Consider the following 18,384-nt stretch of genomic DNA (forward strand, 5'->3'; position numbering starts at 1 on the left):
GAGAAAGAAAAAAGAGAAATCATAGAAAAGTAATAACAAGTAATAATAAAATACACAATGAGTATGATATCTTGGCTATATACACGGAGTACCAGTACAGAGTCGATGTGCAGGGGTACGAGGTAATTGAGATAGATATGTACAGTACCAGTCAAAGGTTTGGAGACATCCACTCATTCCAGGGTTTTTCTTTATTTGGTAGGCCGTCATTGTAAATAAGAATTTGTTGTTAACTGAGTTAAATAAAGGTTAAATAAATAAACATTAAAAATATAATTTGTACTATTTTCTACATTGTAGAATCATGTAGTAACCAAAAAGTATTAAACAAATCAAAATATATTTGTTATTCTTCAAAGTAGACACCCTTTGCCTTGATGACAGCTTTGCACACTATTGGCATTCTCTCAAACAGCTTCACCTGGAATGCTTTTCCAACAGTCTTGAAGGAGTTCCCACATATGCTGAGCACTTGTTGGCTGCTTTTCCTCTGCGGTCCAACTCATCCTAAACCATCTCTATCGGGTTGAGGTCCCTGGTATAGAAGCGTTGATGCAGTCAGTCAGCACTCAGTGGTGCAGCTGTAGAACCTTTTGAGGATCTGAGGGCCCATGCCAAATCTTTCCGGCCTCCTGAGGGGGAAGAAGCGTTGTCGTGCCCTCTTCTCCAACTGTGCTGGTCTGTGTGGACAATGATAGATCCTTAATGATGTGGACACTGAGGAACGTGACGTTCTCGACCCACTCCAGCCCTGTTGACAGTGGTGTAACGTACTGTTAGTGGAATTTTAAATTCCTATATGTTTTGTAGCCAAAACCAAATTCGCACTCTTTCTATTTCATTAATGATTTGTAAGTTCATTAATTATGCATGAAGTAGATCGAGACCAGTCTTAAAAGCCAGGTAACAGCGTTTAATTCAAGAGAGTACTAACTCAAAATACAAAGAACCTTACATCTAAAGAGAGGACATGAAATGACATCATCAGTTTCTCACACTCTCTCCGATCCACACAATAGCACAGTGTTTTCAGGTCCGGAGATGTCTTCTACTCCCCTCATAAACCAGACATTCCAATCTGTCTAAAACAGTTACATTACATTTAAGTCATTTAGCAGACGCTCTTATCCAGAGCGACTTAAAAGATATCTTCTCCTCCACTAATGGAATATCAAGGACCATTCTTATCTGTCAGAAAATATATATCATCCCTCTCCCTTAACCTTCCCGCAAGGTACAGACAATTAATTTGTTTTACTTACATTTTCAGTAACAGCTTAACCAAGAATCCATACATTTCATACCAAAACAAAATAGTATTAGAATAAATGGTTCTAATTGAAATGTATACATTATTAATCATTTCAACTATAATTTCCTCCAACACGTACTTAAGCAAAAATACTTGAAAGTACTACTTAAGTCGTGTTTTGGGGTATTTGTACGTTACTTTACTATTTATATTTTTGACAACTTTTACTTCTACTTCACAACATTCCTAAAGAAAATTATGTACTTTTTACACCATCAATTGTCCCTGACACCCAAACATATTCGTTATATTTTGAATGTTTAGCAGGATAGGAGAATGGTCTAATGTGCACACTTATCAAGAGAACATCCCTGGTCATTCCTACTACCTCTGACCACTAAACACATGCTTATAAATTATGCCTGAGTGTTTGAGTATGCACCTGGTTATCTGTAAATTTAAAAAACAAGAAAATCGTACCTTCTGGTTTGCTTAATATAAGCAATTTGAAATTGCTGTAGGGATGGTTGTTGGCAGTTGAATCTGATTTTTTTTATAATATTTTTTTTATTAGTTGGTCTGATATACAGCCAAAACAGTAGGTGGCGGCATGCACCTATAGCATTTGTTTGTGCACTGCAATAATATCAAAGAAGACCTCGTATAGCAATACACCAATAAGTGTAGTCTGCCATAAAACCAAAGATAGAACAATGAGATGGTTGAGTTGTAAAAATATTTGATAAACCTCTAGAACAAGAAACAGCAGTAGTAGTAGTAGTAGTAGTAGTAGTAGTAGTAGTAGTAGTAGTAGTAGTAGTAGTAGTAGTAGTAGTAGTAGTAATAGTAGTTGTAGTAGTTGTTGTAGTAGGAGTAAGCGGAACGTATGTGGAAGGATATGCGTACACACCGGGAGCGTTTACAAAACAACACTGGTTTCCGGTCTGTTTAAATTTGAAATTTATATTTTGATAGCTACTAGTCGGGATAGTGGTTTCACAAGTAAGACGGTGAATATTATGACATGTACAGTAAATATGTGTAAATGTTTTTGTTGATGCATTAGATATTGTTTCGTAACATATAACGCGTTAGCTACATTATGCAGGATGAAGAGTGTTTGCTAGCTAGTAAGGAAGATCTGCAATAACTTAACAGATACCATTTTAAAGTCTTCAAAACCTAATCTGTGCAATTCTTACAGTAGCTAACCTACCCAAGTTAGCAGCTAGCTAGCTATGTTGTGACATTTCTTACAGGTAGCTTTCGCTAGCTACACTCTCAACACATTGTTAGGGTCACTGAAACCAACATCTGATTGTACTCATCTAGCCAGGTCTGTTATCGAGGTGGGTGCTGATAGCTATCCTGTCTCAATGAAGTCTGTGTGTCTTCTCAGACAGAGATGTCCACGCAGTTCCCCTCGCTGTTTCCCAGGATGACAGAGACTCTGTGGTTCAACCTGGACCGGCCGTGTGTGGATGAGACAGAGTTACACCAACAGGAGCAGCAGCACCAGACCTGGGTACAATCAAACAAACACAGAGAGAGAAAATACAGGGCAAGACTAGGAGTGACAGAGCCAACCTGGGTTCAGACATACACACACTGACCTCTCCTGTCTCTCCCCCTTAGTTACAGAGCATCTCAGAGAAGGACAATAGCCTGATGCCTATTGGGAAGCCAATTTTCGAGGTATCTGAGCTTTAAATAATGTTTATTTTACTTACCTAGACAACTGACCTGTCGGTCACTCATATTTTAATCCAAAAGTTGACCCAAATATATACAAGATGCTTATGGATTTTGACCAAGTCCTGCGATATTACAAAGGTGAATCATGTTCACATTTATTTTACCTTTATTTATGCAGGGAGTCACCATTGAGACCAGTGTCTCTTTCACAAGGGATCCCTGCAAATACAATTTCATACGACCAAATCGAAAACAATATATATCCAGTAAAATACAGTACAACACAAATGTCATTTTTTAAATGTATTACATTCCTCAATAAGAAGGTCCCCAATCAATATTTTAAATTGCCCGAGCAGCACCAGAACATCCAATTGTAATGTATTTTGTAGTTGGTTCTATGTGGGGCATTACAATTCAATAAAATAGAGAAGTTCATGTTTGCATTTTGTGGTTATTCCCAACAGCTCCCAGGTTTGGGAGAGTCATTAGGACCAGAGGAGGGAGGGCAAGCAAGAGCTTAAATTATACCATCCAAAGATAGTGTAAAGCTACAGTAGGAGAAAACAGCACAGCTAGCTACATTCCCCACAGATATATTTTTAGGTTCACTGAAACCCAAATCTGATCAGCTGTGTACTAATCTATCCCGGTCTGTTATCTAGGTGGGTGCTGATAGCTATCCTGTCTCAGTGAAGTGTGTCCTCTCAGACAGAGATGTTTCCCAGGATGACCGTCTCTGTGGTTCAAGACTACTGTTATGCTTTTGTAATGCTCGCTAGCTCGCATTCAAACCAAGTAAAGTTAAAGATTGTGATCCTAAACCCCCTACCCTGTGTGAACTTGGTTATGGGGGTGTGGTACACAGAAAGAGAGTTTAGCAGCTAGGGAGAGGTTTTAATATGTCATGACATTTAATTCCTCAAATTGTACATGTCGTTTCACTGGATGTGCTACCTTGTCCTCAGACCTGCTGTTTTCAACTCTCTCCCTCCATCCCTCTACTGTACCTGCTGTCTTGACCACTGAATGGGGCTCAGTGGTCTAAGGCACTGCATCTCAGTGCTAGAGGTGTCACTACAGACCCTGGTTCGATTCTAGACTGTATCACAACAGGCCGTGATTGGGAGTCCCATCGGCGGTGCACAATTGGCCCAGCATCAGGTTTTGGCTGGGGTAGACCATCATTGTAAATAAGAATTTGTTTTTAACTGACTTGCTAGTTAAATTAAATAAAAACACTTGGCTATGAAAAACCAACTGACATTTACTCCTGAGGTACTGACCTGTTGCAGACTCTACAACCACTGTGATTATTATTTGACTGCTGGTCATTTGTGAACATTTGAACATTTTGAAGAACGATCTGGCCTTGTATTCTTATAATCTCCAACTGGTACAGCCAGAAGTGAACTTCCTAGGTTCCTGCCTTTCTAGGGAGTTTTTCCTAGCCACAATGCTTCTGCTTTGCTTGCTGTTTGGGGTTTTAGCCTGGATTTCTGTATAGCACTTTGTGACATCGGCTGATGAAAAAAGGGCTTTATAAATACAATTTGACTTGATTGTTTACCATTTTGCGTCAACGTTTGGAATAAAATAAGATAGTGATCTTTTCTTTTATAGTGGCTGTTAAGGATGTTTTCTGTCATTTTTCCATGCTCACTCTGGTGTTTGCGTTCTCTGTGGGTGTGTAGCAAACATTTGACGAGGAAGAAGAGGAGGAGGATGAGGATGAGGAAGATAGTGAGGAAGACTCTGAGGATGAAGAGGACATGCAGGACATAGATGAGATGAACGACTACAACGAGTCACCGGATGACGGAGAGGTCAACGAGGTCAATACGCGCGCACACACAATCAGGGGTTAGGGGTCATGTCTATGGAGCACCATATAAGGGAAATACTAGGCCTCTTGATTCTTAATGTCACTCATCCCTCTCTCAGGTGGATATGGAGGGAGCAGACCAAGACCAGGACCAGTGGATGATCTAGGCCAGAGTAATCCTCGCTGCTCTCTGATGCCCCCTTGGTAGCGTTCATCTACTCTGCCGGACAGTGGTTTTTGGTTGGTGAACTTTCCCTGCTGTTCACACCCACCCTGTGAAACTAAAGGGGAGGTGTGAGCTGCGTGGGGTGTTACTTTATGGAGAAAGTGCTGTGTGCGTGTTCTCTCATTCAGTGTTCTACAGTTGCAATGTGTGAAAACTAAAACATTTTTCTCTTGAAACAAGTGTTTTTTGGAACATTAGGAGAAAGAACTTTGCTCCACCTCAACCTCCCCTCTGCTAGTTCTGTCGTCCCCCACAGATCACGAGACACTCAGACCCTTTGTTTAGACGATGCACACATCAAACTCAAGGACATCGGAGTGCACTCACTCCCCTCTCTGGTAGTCGTTGTTCTGTGTGTGTACTTTGACTCCTCCGTCCGTCCGTCCGTCACCAGTCGCGTCTCATCTGAATGGGCATAAACCATAGCCTGTACACTGCACCTGCATAATCTGCTGTGTGTGGGTGTGCTGTCAACAGAAACCCGGAGAGTTAAAAACAAACGTTAGTATTCAACTAAACTGATTTTAAAAAGGAACTTCACAGGTGCTCGTATGTATGTATGTAAAGTAAATGCCTTTTTAATTGGTCCAGTGTCTTATGTAAATAAAGAGAAACATTGTTTACAGATAATGTATGTAATGGATTTATTGATGCCACACAGACTTGTATAACACATGTCAGATGCTGTCTGAGCGATATTCAACCAGCAGGGGGCACTACGCAGAAGGCAGCAGGAGACTAGGAGGGTCAAGGCAGCAGGAGGCTCAGACAACAAAACCACAAGTAAGTTGTACCCAACCTTGCATGTCTTAGTAATAGATATGTGTGTCTCTCTCTCTCACTGTGTCATCTTCGAAGCCTTGTGTGACATCTGCTATGGCAGTGATTCTTGCATCCATTTCCACACTGTAGAGCCTGGTGCCCAGGCAATACGCACTGTGCTGTATCCACAGTGGGAACCCAGCACTGTCGGAGGGCAGTGCTGGGAAAATAATCCGGTCCCTTATCTTACCTACACACACATAGGTGTGGTCAGACAGGCGAATGTGGATGGAGAAGAGAGGGAGAAGAATTTCAGTCAGGTGGGGTCACCTTTCTTGGGGCTGATATTGCTGCTGAACTCCACCTTGCTGCACCAGAGGTCAAAGGTTTTCAGGATGCTTTCTGGGTCGCCGGGGGTGGCTTGGGTCAGAACATACTGAAAGGCCCTCTCTTCCCGGCTCAGCCTAGTATTACAGTCATATCACATCCTCACCAGCACCGCCCGGTAGAACAACAAAGTAGTAGTAGTAGGGAATAAGTCAACACCAGGGGGAGGAAGGCCAGCATTATGGCACCAGACACCATAGTACTGCTGCAAGGAGAAACACACACATACAGTAGGTACACACACTAACACACATCTAAACACACACCAGGAGAAGGGAGACTACCAGCGCACATACTATTCATTAAAAAAGATCAGATAAACTGTTCCTCAATTACACAAACACCCATTACAGTCCATTCTGTACTTATAGACCAACAAGCTAACCAACATACACAGCTGTTCCTCCGGCCAACACCATACTGCAGTTACTAGAGTTTTACGCTGAGTGACAGGAGATTCTCTCACCTCACTGACAAACAACGCTACATTGAACTACTACAACTCAACCTACCATAACACAAACCTCTTGTAAAAAGTATATTCTCTCCCACAAAACCGCCGTACAGCAAAAACAAGACTCATCTGCCCAGAGATAAATTTGTCAAATAGGAGAAATGCAAAAAGGTTATTGTGTGTGTCTGTAGTCAGAGCTCCACAGGTTAGGGCAGAGTGTGTATGTAGTAAGGAAGTTGGCCTTCTGAATTATTCATTGATAACCTGAGGCACGTTTGTTTTATTCACAGAAAACAGGTGTGGCCATAGTACCCCTCCCCAGCCCCACTCCATCGTTTCTCACACATATTATTGACTAACTATTATGTCATTATAAACATACAGCAATACATCACTGGTAGGCTCCAGGGAAAGTTCTTCATATGTTGACTCAAGACACTCGATGTAGGAGGACAGAGAGAAACAGGGGGGTGAGAGACAGACAGACATGGGTGGATTAGGTGTACAGACACATGTGTGGTGTGAGTCTAGAGTCAGGTTTATCTCTTCCTACAAACAGAAGGATCCAGAAAACACAAATGCACAGAAAATAATAGTGACAGCAGTATTTACAGCTCAAAATAATGTTTATTACACACAGCAGTCTCTGATGTTACTAATACTCTGCTTTGAATGGAACTAATGCTGCTCTGTGCCTCACTGGTAACTGTGTCCTCACTCGGCTCACACAAATCACAATCATGTTCTCACATTTGATTTAAAAAATAATAATATTCAGAATTTAATACACTTAATAATTAATATGTGACAGGTGCCCAGAACATAGATCCAAACAAACACACTGGTCCTCTGATAGTCTCTCTTCTGACTAGCAGGTCTTCGTAGATCTGAACAGACTGGGTAGATACTGAATTATTCTTATTTTTATTTATTTAACCTTTATTTATCTAGGAAAGTCAGTTAAGAACAAATTCTTATTGATAATGATGACCAAACCCGGACAACTGAATCAATTGTGCGCCACCCTATGAGACTCCCAATCACGGCCGGATGTGATTCTGCCTGGATTCGAACCAGGGAATGTAGTGACACCTCTTGCACTGAGATACAGTATCTTAAACCCCGAGTCACTCTGGAGCCCTATGATGAAGGCACAACTTCTCCAGAGCTAGATGATATGAATATGAAAGGGAAATGAAAGGGATATTGAAGGGATATGAAAGGGATATTTGAAGGGATATTGAAGGGATATGAAAGGGATATTGAAGGGATATGAAAGGGATATTTGAAGGGATATTGAAGGGATATGAAAGGGATATTTGAAGGGATATTGAAGGGATATGAAAGGGATATTTGAAGGGATATAATATATGCCATTTAGCAGATGCTTTTATCCAAAGCGACTTACAGTCATGTGTGATATGAAAGGGATATTGAAGGGATATGAAAGGGATATTGAAGGGATATGGAAAGGGATATGAAAGGGATATTGAAGGGAAAGGGATATTGAAGGGATATGAAAGGGATATTGAAGGGATATGAAAGGGATATTGAAGGGATATGAAAGGGATATTGAAGGGATATTGAAGGGATATGAAAGGGATATGAAAGGGATATTGAAGGGATATGAAAGGGATATTGAAGGGATATTGAAGGGATATGAAAGGGATATGAAAGGGATATTGAAGGGATATGAAAGGGATATTGAAGGGATATGAAAGGGATATGAAAGGGATATTGAAGGGATATGAAAGGGATATTGAAGGGATATGAAAGGGATATGAAAGGGATATTGAAGGGATATGAAAGGGATATTGAAGGGATATGAAAGGGATATGAAAGGGATATTGAAGGGATATGAAAGGGATATGAAAGGGATATTGAAGGGATATGAAAGGGATATGAAAGGGATATGAAAGGGATATTGAAGGGATATGAAAGGGATATGAAAGGGATATGAAAGGGATATTGAAGGGATATGAAAGGGATATTGAAGGGATATGGAAGGGATATGAAAGGGATATTGAAGGGATATTGAAGGGATATGAAAGGGATATGAAAGGGATATTGAAGGGATATTGAAGGGATATTGAAGGGATATTGAAGGGATATGAAAGGGGGAATCGAACCCACTACCCTGGCGTTAGGGATATTAAAGGGCCATGCTCTACCAACTGAGCTACCAACCAGTCTGAAAGGGATATGAAAGGGATATTTGAAGGGATATGAAAGGGATATTTGAAGGGATATGAAAGGGATATTGAAGGGATATTGAAAGGGATATTGAAGGGATATGAAAGGGATATTGAAGGGATATGAAAGGGATATTGAAGGGATAGGGTCTAGGCCAAGAGGCTGACATGTAACAGGGCTGTGGTGTCCTCTCATACACATCCAATTGGCCAAATTGGAAAGTCTCTTTATGCTTGTTTGATGACATCATCAGCAGGGTTGTTTGAGCAGTCTCCTGATGAACTTCTTTAGTTCTTTGTCCCCCTTCCTCCATCTCACAAGCCTAGAGAGGATCAACCTGCCCTCCTGTAAGTCAGCAAGGCCCAGGTACCACACCCCTGCCACGGACCCCTTCCCCCCTCCCCCATGTGCCTCCTCCAGGGCAGGACAGGTGCAGGTACCCCCTTCCTGCAGCCAAAGGGCACTGTAGGCCATTGCCCCCCGGACGCCCTCAGCCCTCTCCGTGCCTCCACCTTCCCACCTCAGGATGCGACTCCGGCCCAGAGGGACAAACCTGCAGTCACCCCCCTCCACAGACACACTCCCGATAAGCAGTTTAAAGGCTGAGAGAAAAAAAAACACAGAAATATATGTAAACACGTTTACACATGTAAACAGGTTATAGGCCTCTATAAGCCTTTGTCTAAAGTGTGACCAATGCTTGCAGAAGTTGTTCTGGATGTCTGTCTCCCCCTCAGCAGCCAGACTGCATGAGTCACAGATCACTGTTCCTGAGGACACCAAGAGACATGCCACGGAGAACAGGGTTAGTTCGTGTGTGTGAAAGGGCTTGGAAAATGTTTGCAGAGGATCAGCTTTCTATGATAATGATGATAACGATAGGCACAAACCCTCTGATGCCTCCTCGTGACCCGCTTCCTCTCCCTTCCGCGCACGCTGTGTGTCTTGGGTCGTGGTGGGAATGCAGAGATGGACCCCGCGTGGGAACTGTGTGCAGTTGAACATGTCGGGCCACGGGAATCCGAACGCGCTCATCACAGGGAGACAACTGTCCCTCACAGCCTCGCACAGCCCACGGCAGGGGCGCACGGGCCCCTCCGGTAGGCACACCGGGGCGAATAGCGAGCACAAGAACTTCTTGGTATCCCGATGGCAGAGTTTGGAGACCAACGGCAGCCAGGCGGCCGACTGTTGCTGGGCTTCTTTCAATGAGTCGTGCCCCAGCAGGTTGGGCAGCCGCATATCCCCGTAACCGACGCCGTGGCACAGGGAAAGTGTGCTGGGGATGGGCTTACACACCGAGCGAAACGAAGAGGAACTGAGACTTTCGGACGCAAACTGAATGGAGCTGTCTGTGGTCAAAACCGAGGCGAAAGAACTAGACAGCAACACGCAAAGTGCTAACTTCAGTTGAGCCATACTGACGACACGTGTAGAATAAAAAAACAAAGCAGTACGGTGGTTGTTCAGCAGTCCTGGAGAAGTGCGTAGTCGGTTGTAATCAAACTAGTATTAGGCTAGTGTGTAATGAGAGGGCGCCTGGCGTCACCCAGTCATGCAGAACAAACTGGTTCTTACATCAAATGCAATGGTGTGACTCCCGGTTATTGAGGGCTGTAAAAGTGGCTTTGTTATTAGAACGGGGGGGGGCGTCTGAAATACTGTTTGTTGTGTTATCTTCCCATAGCAGTCTGCCCAGAACCTGCCCCCAATGAGTCGGTGCTGGCAATGTATTTTTGCCATCTATTCGTTATGCATTTTCCTTACGTCGCGGTCTGTTTTCTACAGGTTTATTCCCCAGTCAAAACAACAGCAAGCTCACTATTTTAGCAAGTCTTTAAAAAAAAAAATACCCCTGTCACGTGATTAGGGTATCTGTCCCCATGGCATCTTCACATTGGCCGGATGTCATATGTTTGTTGCTGAGCCCTGGCTGCGCAAAAACTGCTGTCATGTGATAGGCTTCGTTTGTTGTAGTAGCTGACAGAAGCGGTCAGCGAAACAAAGAAAGAAGTTCGATTCCTTTCCCGTGGACTCAGACAGGGTCTGTTTCTCTTATTATAGTTTCCCGGGTGGAGTAGTCGGAGATTGGGTTCGCGTACCTGGCAGACCGCCGAACGCCCAGCGGACGCCATGGGTTGTTGTTACAGTAGCGAGAACGAGACCACCGAGCAGGTAGCTAATGCTATGCTAGTTGGTTATCTAGGGTGTCAAATATTATTTAACAAAACATATTTAATTTCTTCGTGGTCATAAGGCCATTGCAAGACAGTTTGTTGTTACGAATTCCACGAGTCAAAAGTGAAAATATGGTGCTTCTTTGCGTGTTAAAATAAAACTATTTTTAAGTTAGCCAACTACGACCCAGCAGAAAGCTAGCCAGTCCTTTCAAATCAAATTGTATTGTACACATATAGCAGATATTATTGCGGTTGTAGCAAAATGCTTGTGTTCCTGGCGCCAACAGTGCAGTAATATCTAACAATTCACAACAATGCACACACATTTAAACGTACAATAATGGAATTAAGAAATATCTAATATTTCAGATACAACTGCTAGCTGTGCTAGAAAAATTGGGCCTAGGGAGTTTAGCTAACGTTAGTTCCCGTATTGGCAAGTTGACCAACACACCTAACAACATTAGCTATTGACAATTACAAACATTATCTAGCTTACTAGTTCAGCTGACTTAATCAGTTCATGTGTACGTAAGTAGCTATCTACTTGCACAGCAGACAATAGCTTAGTTTCAATTCTCAACTATCATGATGATGATGATCAATCAGGGCCAGTAAAACGTGACCACTTATGTAAATTGGGCCTCAAAGGTTCACATTCGGTCAAGCTGTTGGAACATGTTGATATTGCCAGCCAATCAACTTCTCCCAGATGCATGTCATATGATCTCAGATTTCCCATCCAGTTGTGGTGACATAGGCCAAAATGGAATTTGGTGAAGGGAAGTTTTCTTTTTCTTTTGGAAAAATGTGAGGCCGGGATTGTATCCTGTTTATCAGATGACTGTTGTACACATTATAGCCTGCCACTACTTAGCTAACCTTGTTATAACACAGTATAATACTGAAAAATACACACCAGTATCATTATATCTGGGTTACGTAACTTTTGTTTGGGTTCATTCTTTTCTTCCTGTCAAAGCAACGAATCAGAGGATGAGTATTATAGGTGTTGTAGACTTCAGATGTTGTATCATAATGATTTTAGCAATAAGCAGAATCTGGTTACCCGAACAGCCTGTGATGGTGATCGAGGATGTTGTGATAGTTTGTGATCGTGATGCGCATGTTGTGCCTCAGGACCCTGACGAGCGTAAGCCGCTGATCCCCCACCCGAACCCCGACAGCAAGCCCCTCAACGGCACAGAATGGAACTCCACCAGTGTACCCTCAGCCCGCACAGACGAACAGGCCTTACTCACATCCATCCTTACCAAGACAGCCCTGTAAGACACAAACATTCTCTTTCACCTCCATCATCATGGTGTTTATTTCATTGGAATTGAATTCTGCTGAATACCTGCCCGTCTTTCCATTTCTTAGGAACATCATAGATGTCTCGGCTGCAGACTCTCAAGGCATGGAGCAGCATGAGTACATGGACAAAGCTCGGCAATACAGGTGGGTGTGTGGAGGTAGTCGCTTAATGTGTCTGTGGGTTTTGACTGGCCTTGTGTTTCAGTACTAACCTGTCTTTCATTGTGTTTTCAGTACAAAACTGGCCTTGTTGAGTAACAGTCTGTCTCAGAAGAAGCCCCTCCCACTACCTTCCCTCACCAGCCAGCCGCACCAAGTGCTCGCTAGTGATCTGGTGCCATATTCGGATGTACAACAGGTGCTCACACACACACACACACACACACACACACACACACACACACACACACACACACACACACACACACACTAGGGGTGTAACGTTTCATGGTTTGGTACATGGAAACCATGTGTTTGATGTATTTGATACAATTCCATTGATTCTACTCCAGTCATTACCACGAGCCCATCCTCCCCAATTAAGGGGCCACCAACCTCAGGTGTTGCCTGGTCATTTTTACCCCTACCTATACATATTACTCCAACTACCTCGTACACCTGCACTTTGACTCGGTACCGGTTCTCCTTGTATTTCGTCTCATTACTACCTGTAAAGAGCTGCTTGAATGCAGAGGGGAGACAAAGTTGTAGTGTTTGCATCTTCGTCTTGGTCAGGTGGTAGGAATGCTGCGATGATGTCATTGTAAATGTGTCAACATGTTTGAGGGAACATACTTCCTCTGTCCATCGCTGTTGTAAGCTACTGGGAAACCAAAATGTTCCCAAACTGAAGATTTGAAATGATGATTGAGAATCCTCCTGGTTTATCCACCCGACTACTTGCCATCGTACACAACTAGTTATTTGCTACACCTAATAGAATGTGTCAATTAAAATTAGAATTTTCATTACAATTTGCGCATAGGCTCAAATTGTCTTAACGGAATAGCCTGAAATGTTACATTTTTCCAGCTCAGATTTACTCAAGCAATACAACTGTGTAGGCATAGCCTATAGGCCTAGTGTTTAATAAAATAAAAAAAGTAATGTATTTTAAAATGTGGACCGAACCAAGGTCCCCGTACCGAACTTTTCAATACTAATATGTGTATCGTTACACCCCTAATACAGACACACACACACAGTGCCATTCTCCGATGTTCATCAGGACATCTTTCCATTAGTCATGTGCTTTCCCTGTCCATAAACCTGTTAGTGTATGGCAGCTCTGGAGCAACAACAAACGCATTATGTAGCTGATTGATGCGTGTTAACCTCATTTGTTCTAATTGTTTGACAGGTGTCCAAGATAGCTGCCTATGCTTACAGTGCAATCTCTCAGATTAAGGTGGACGCTAAAGAAGAGCTAGTGGTTCAATTTGCCATCCCCTGATCTGCCCTCTGGCCTCCATAATACTCCTCCCGTCCTGTCCCCAATGCCCACACTGCATCTATGTGTCCCAGTCCCTGTGCTACCCAGCTATGCCACCAGGAACCTGCTGAGGACTATGACAACCAGGCCTCCCCTGCTGAAAGGGTTAACCAACCTTGCCCTGCACCCTTCAGAACCACCTTTCAAAGCCACCATTCATCCTTCTTTCACCAGCCGTCAAATGTTATGGCAGTATAATGGTGTTAGGGCAGTTTTTGTTATTTTAAATGTTCTTGTTTGAAGAGTGACTGAGTCTGATTGACTGAATAAACGGTTAGCTAGCTGCATGACTAAGCTGCTGCTGGCGTTAGCGCTGGCTGTGAGTTTTTCAGGTGTAGCTAACCTCGTCTGATATGCAGCTCCAGTAATGTACTAACTAACTAACCACAGCTAGGAAAAGAGGGTGATTATGCATGTCCAAATGTAGCACAGGAACAGGGCAAAAAAAATATGTCCACAGCCAGCCAACCCACTACGGTGAGCATGGGGATGCTGTTCTGACACGTGTGGACCGGTCACCCAGAACACACATCCCACCCCTCATGTCATCAATATGAATTTCTAGAAAGAGCCTCACTATAGTGTTCCTTATCTTTGTTAAAATCCTTAGATTGACCTAATGTTAGTTGGGTAGGTTTAAAAACAGGAGGGACTAATTTCAACTATAGCACCTAAGTTCAAATCTGATATGACCCATATGAGTCTTCCCTTGAGTTCAGCTCATGTTGGCAGAGTGCAGGGGTGGGGACAGAGGTTGGAATCCACATGGGTTTCTGGGGGAAACATGCTTAGCACTTCAATAATTTAGCTGGCAGTCCTTGAATTCATATCTTTAGACTTCACAAAAACAATACAGCTGGGGGTGGAACTGGGCTTGGGGGGAGGGTTTGGGGGCTTGCAATGTAAATGAATCAGTGAAGTGTTGATGCCTTCTATGTACAGATTTATGTGATTCTGTCAGAACCAAGAAATGGAGTGTATGCACCTCCCCATTGTAGAGTCTGTTGGTCAGGATTGGCTAAAGCTCCAATTAAGTTGTTTTCAGAGCCAATCAAAACTAAGGATACAGCAGCCCAGTTTTTATGACATGAAAGGAAAAAAACTTAACTCCCAAGTTTGTTTGAATTTTTAAACAAAACAGATTGTGACGAGTTACTCACATTAACCATGAACTGAAAGCTGTCATGGCAGTTTGAGATAAACAACCATAACCTGTGAGTATCCCCTAAATTAATGATCAGAGGCGTTGTGATTATTTATTAGTGTTTTAAGTGTATTTATGCTCCGGGGTGAGTGTGTGTGTGGGTGGGTGACTCTCTGGGGTCTTTAAAGGGATGATCATCTGCAAGGCCGTGTTTATTTGCCACTTTTTGCAGTGTGCTTGTTTTGTTTGTTTTGTTACTTCAGTGTGCAATAGTACCTGGATAACATTGTTCATTTCTTAGGCTAGTACCAAAAGGTTTATTAAGATATACTGTTAATACATTTTTTCCCCCAAATAATGAATTCATTAAAGACTTTCAACAATAAGACTGGTGTTCTGTAGGTATATAGAGAGAATTGTGTGGGGTATCATTACAACAAACCTAATGAACATTATCACATCTTATGTAGTGTGTACTGTAAGTAATGGATATGATTATTTATTTAACTTTCTATGAAGCCTTTGTTTACCATGATAGGGATTATTCAGTATGTCTCATACCTGCTGATCAACCCGTGGTAAAGGGTCAATTCTCAGATCCATATTTTAACACAAAGTAACATCTACAAAAGTGCATCGGGGAGAGTGAGTGAGAGGGCTCTATTCCTGGTTGGGCCTGGCAGGTCAATGGTCCAGTTCAATAATTATACAGGTCAGATCTACTGTAGATGTACTATTCCTTCTTCCCCAACTCTGACAGACACCAAACGGAGTTTCTGATGAGTAGATTTGTATTGTACTTTTACATGATGGGGCAGATCATAATGGTCTTCTGATGTAAGCCTGTGGTTCTGGAACTCTGGTTGGCATGATGATTGTGAGCCCCCCCCCAGTTGTCCTGGTGTTTTGCTGGGATGATGTCAGACCTGGGCCATGATTCTATCCAGGCCCGTTACAGTGCAGAAGTCACATACTCCCTACACCCATTCTTATTACTGGGTGTTTGTCCGGGTACACAAACTTCTGTTTTCTCTTGACCATAATGCTGTAGAACTGAACACATCTATACATTCAGTGACTAAACACACTGTCAACTGGTAGTAATTTAGCACTGAACAGAGAGGGAGAATGCCCCAAAACTCAGTAGGAGTTTAGTGTTGCTATGCAGACAGGCAGAGAGTCAGTGTGTAACTAGACCCTGATCTCTCTGCTCATTTTAAGCACCTGTCAGAATGCTACGCAGCTGCAACGAACTCAGCACCTGTTACACATAGGGCTCAGAGCCACATTGCCCTCGGTGAACATACAGATTTCAAACAGCACTGGGAGATCACACAAAGAGTATGAGTGGAATAAACTACCCCTGTAACCCACCCCCTATGTGGGGCTTAGTGGCGGCCTATATTTGCATGTGGGTGTGTGTAGATTTGGGTTTGTCCTCACCTTTCTCATGTAATGCCTGTGGTGCAGTGTGTGTGTACCTGTAGCTCTCCTCATTCTCCATTGTGCTGCCGTGCAGGAAGGGAAGGGCGCCTAGCTTATCCACCTCTGAAAGGTTACAGATGCTTTTATCATGGCGATACAACACCCGCAGTTCCTTCAGCTCTACCAGGACCTGGGAAACAGAGTGTACACACACACACACACACACACACACACACACACACACACACACACACACACACACACACACAGGCCTTAGGCCCTTAAATGTAGGGTGATCACTACTAATGTACTAGATCAGTGGTTCCCAAACTTTTTAATTGTCCGGTACCCCTTCAAACATTCAACCTCCAGCTGTACCCCCTCTACCACCAAGGTCAGCGCACTCTCAAATGTTTGTTTTTGCCATCATTGTAAGCCTACCACACACACACTATACAATACATTTATTAAACATAATAATGAGAGTTGTTGTCACATCCTGGCTCGTGGGAAGTGTCAAAGAGCTCTTATAGGACCAGGGCACAAATAATAATATAATAATCAATCATTTTGCTTTTTATGAAACCATCCTACATATAAAACCTTATTTGTTCATCAAAAATTGTGAATAACTCACCACAGGTTAATGAGAAGGGTGCGCTTGAAAGGATGCACATAACTCTGCAATGTTGGGTTGTATTGGAGAGAGTCTCAGTCTTAAATCATTTTCCACACACAGTCTGTGCCTGTATTTAGTTTTCATGCTATTGAGGGCTCAGAATCTACTCTCACATAGGCATGTTGTTGCAAAGGGCATCAGTGTCTTAACAGCGTGATTTGCCAAGGCAGGATACTCTGAGCGCAGCCCAATCCAGAAATCTGGTAGTGGATTCTGATAAAATTTTCACAGAAGCGCAATATTGATGAGACTCTTGTTCAGATATCGGTAACTGGACTGGAGGCAGGGCATGAAAGGGATAACAAATCCAGTTGCTTGTGTCATCGGTTTCGGGAAAGTACCTGCGAAATTGTGCACCCAACTCAGGTGCTTTGCTATATCACATTTGACATTGTCCTTAAGCTTGAGTTCATTTGCACACAAACAATCATACAATGATGGAAAGACCTGTGTGTTGTCCTTGTTAATGCAGACAGAGAAGAGCTCCAATTTCTTCATCAGAGCCTCAATTTTGTCCTGTACATTGAATATAGTTGCGGAGAGTCCCTGTAATCCTAGATTCAAATCATTCAAGGGAGAAACCTCACCCAGATAGGCCAGTCGTGTGAGAAACTCATCATCATGCAAGAGGTCAGACAAGTGAACATTATGGTCATTAAAGAAAACTTTAAGCTCGTCTCTCAATTTAAAAAAACATGTCAATACTTTGCCCCTTGATAACCAGCGCACTTCTGTATGTTGTAAAAGCGTTACATGGTCGCTGCCCATATCATTGCATAGTGCAGAAAATACACAAGAGTTCAGGGGCCTTGTTTTAACAAAGTTAACCATTTTCATTGTAGTGTTCAAAACATCTTTCATGCTGTCAGGCATTCCCTTGGCAGCAAGATCCTCTAGGTGGATGCTGCAGTGTACCCAAGTGGTGTCTGGAGCAACTGCTTGCTCTCCCTGTCATAGCCTTTGCACCATCAGTACAGATAGGAACACGAGCAGCAGCTACGTTTGGCTACATATGGACCGTTAGTGGAATTACCACGAGAGAGTAATGGTTCATGTAATTTGACGAGGCTACCTGAAAACTGCTGTTCACAAATGCTCTCCATCCAACCTCACTGAGCTCGAGCTGTTTTGCAAGGAGGAATGGGAAAAAATTTCAGTCTCTTGATGTGCAAAACTGATAGAGACATACCCCAAGCGACTTACAGCTGTAATCGCAGCAAAAGGTGGCGCTACAAAGTATTAACTTAAGGGGGCTGAATAATTTTGCACGCCCAATTTTTCAGTTTTTGATTTGTTAAAAAAGTTTGAAATATCCAATAAATGTTGTTCCACTTCATGATTGTGTCCCACTTG

At 42.8% G+C, this 18,384-nt stretch overlaps 3 protein-coding genes across 7 annotated transcripts; 2 read left to right on the top strand and 1 right to left on the bottom strand.

Annotated features, from left to right (window-relative positions):
- The first annotated feature begins 1,948 nt into the window (after positions 1-1,948).
- On the top strand, positions 1,949-5,617 carry LOC123993881 (anaphase-promoting complex subunit 15-like). 5 transcript variants are annotated; one of them, XM_046296345.1, is made up of 5 exons: positions 1,949-2,194; positions 2,656-2,777; positions 2,888-2,947; positions 4,642-4,782; positions 4,892-5,617. In XM_046296345.1, the coding sequence occupies exons 2-5, from the start codon at positions 2,658-2,660 to the stop codon at positions 4,937-4,939; spliced, it is 369 nt and encodes a 122-aa protein (XP_046152301.1). In that variant the 5' UTR covers positions 1,949-2,194; positions 2,656-2,657; the 3' UTR covers positions 4,940-5,617. The 5 variants fall into 5 exon arrangements, with proteins under 5 accessions (XP_046152301.1, XP_046152296.1, XP_046152297.1 ...); XM_046296340.1 differs by having other exon boundaries at positions 1,950-2,262; positions 2,652-2,777; XM_046296341.1 differs by having other exon boundaries at positions 1,950-2,254; positions 2,652-2,777.
- Positions 5,618-8,877: 3,260 nt separating this feature from the next.
- On the bottom strand, positions 8,878-10,633 carry LOC123992237 (secreted frizzled-related protein 2-like). The gene is made up of 3 exons (XM_046293419.1): positions 9,685-10,633; positions 9,442-9,564; positions 8,878-9,396 (listed from the first exon to the last, which is right to left on the bottom strand). Exons 1-3 carry the CDS (start codon positions 10,211-10,213, stop codon positions 9,044-9,046), a joined length of 1,005 nt encoding a protein of 334 aa, XP_046149375.1. The 5' UTR covers positions 10,214-10,633; the 3' UTR covers positions 8,878-9,043.
- Positions 10,634-10,710: 77 nt separating this feature from the next.
- On the top strand, positions 10,711-15,313 carry LOC123992546 (ragulator complex protein LAMTOR1-like). Its single transcript, XM_046293759.1, has 5 exons — positions 10,711-10,969; positions 12,115-12,260; positions 12,358-12,435; positions 12,526-12,649; positions 13,652-15,313. Exons 1-5 carry the CDS (start codon positions 10,928-10,930, stop codon positions 13,742-13,744), a joined length of 483 nt encoding a protein of 160 aa, XP_046149715.1. The 5' UTR covers positions 10,711-10,927; the 3' UTR covers positions 13,745-15,313.
- The last annotated feature ends 3,071 nt before the right edge of the window (positions 15,314-18,384 follow it).

Source organism: Oncorhynchus gorbuscha, linkage group LG13 (genome assembly GCF_021184085.1).
Source record: "Oncorhynchus gorbuscha isolate QuinsamMale2020 ecotype Even-year linkage group LG13, OgorEven_v1.0, whole genome shotgun sequence".
Classification (NCBI taxonomy): domain Eukaryota; kingdom Metazoa; phylum Chordata; class Actinopteri; order Salmoniformes; family Salmonidae; genus Oncorhynchus; species Oncorhynchus gorbuscha.

Bases quoted from the DNA above. Each gene is read 5' to 3' on its own strand.
- LOC123993881 (XM_046296345.1), top strand. From the start codon at position 2,658: ATGTCCACGCAGTTCCCCTCGCTGTTTCCCAGGATGACAGAGACTCTG. The intron at 2,778-2,887 runs GTACAATCAAAC...TCTCCCCCTTAG, and splicing joins AGCAGCAGCACCAGACCTGG to TTACAGAGCATCTCAGAGAA. The intron at 2,948-4,641 runs GTATCTGAGCTT...GTGGGTGTGTAG, and splicing joins TTGGGAAGCCAATTTTCGAG to CAAACATTTGACGAGGAAGA.
- LOC123992237 (XM_046293419.1), bottom strand. From the start codon at position 10,213: ATGGCTCAACTGAAGTTAGCACTTTGCGTGTTGCTGTCTAGTTCTTTC. The intron at 9,565-9,684 runs GTTTGTGCCTAT...TGGTGTCCTCAG, and splicing joins TCACGAGGAGGCATCAGAGG to GAACAGTGATCTGTGACTCA. The intron at 9,397-9,441 runs GTGTAAACGTGT...TTTTTCTCTCAG, and splicing joins GGCCTATAACCTGTTTACAT to CCTTTAAACTGCTTATCGGG.
- LOC123992546 (XM_046293759.1), top strand. From the start codon at position 10,928: ATGGGTTGTTGTTACAGTAGCGAGAACGAGACCACCGAGCAG. The intron at 10,970-12,114 runs GTAGCTAATGCT...GTTGTGCCTCAG, and splicing joins AGAACGAGACCACCGAGCAG to GACCCTGACGAGCGTAAGCC. The intron at 12,436-12,525 runs GTGGGTGTGTGG...TTGTGTTTTCAG, and splicing joins GACAAAGCTCGGCAATACAG to TACAAAACTGGCCTTGTTGA.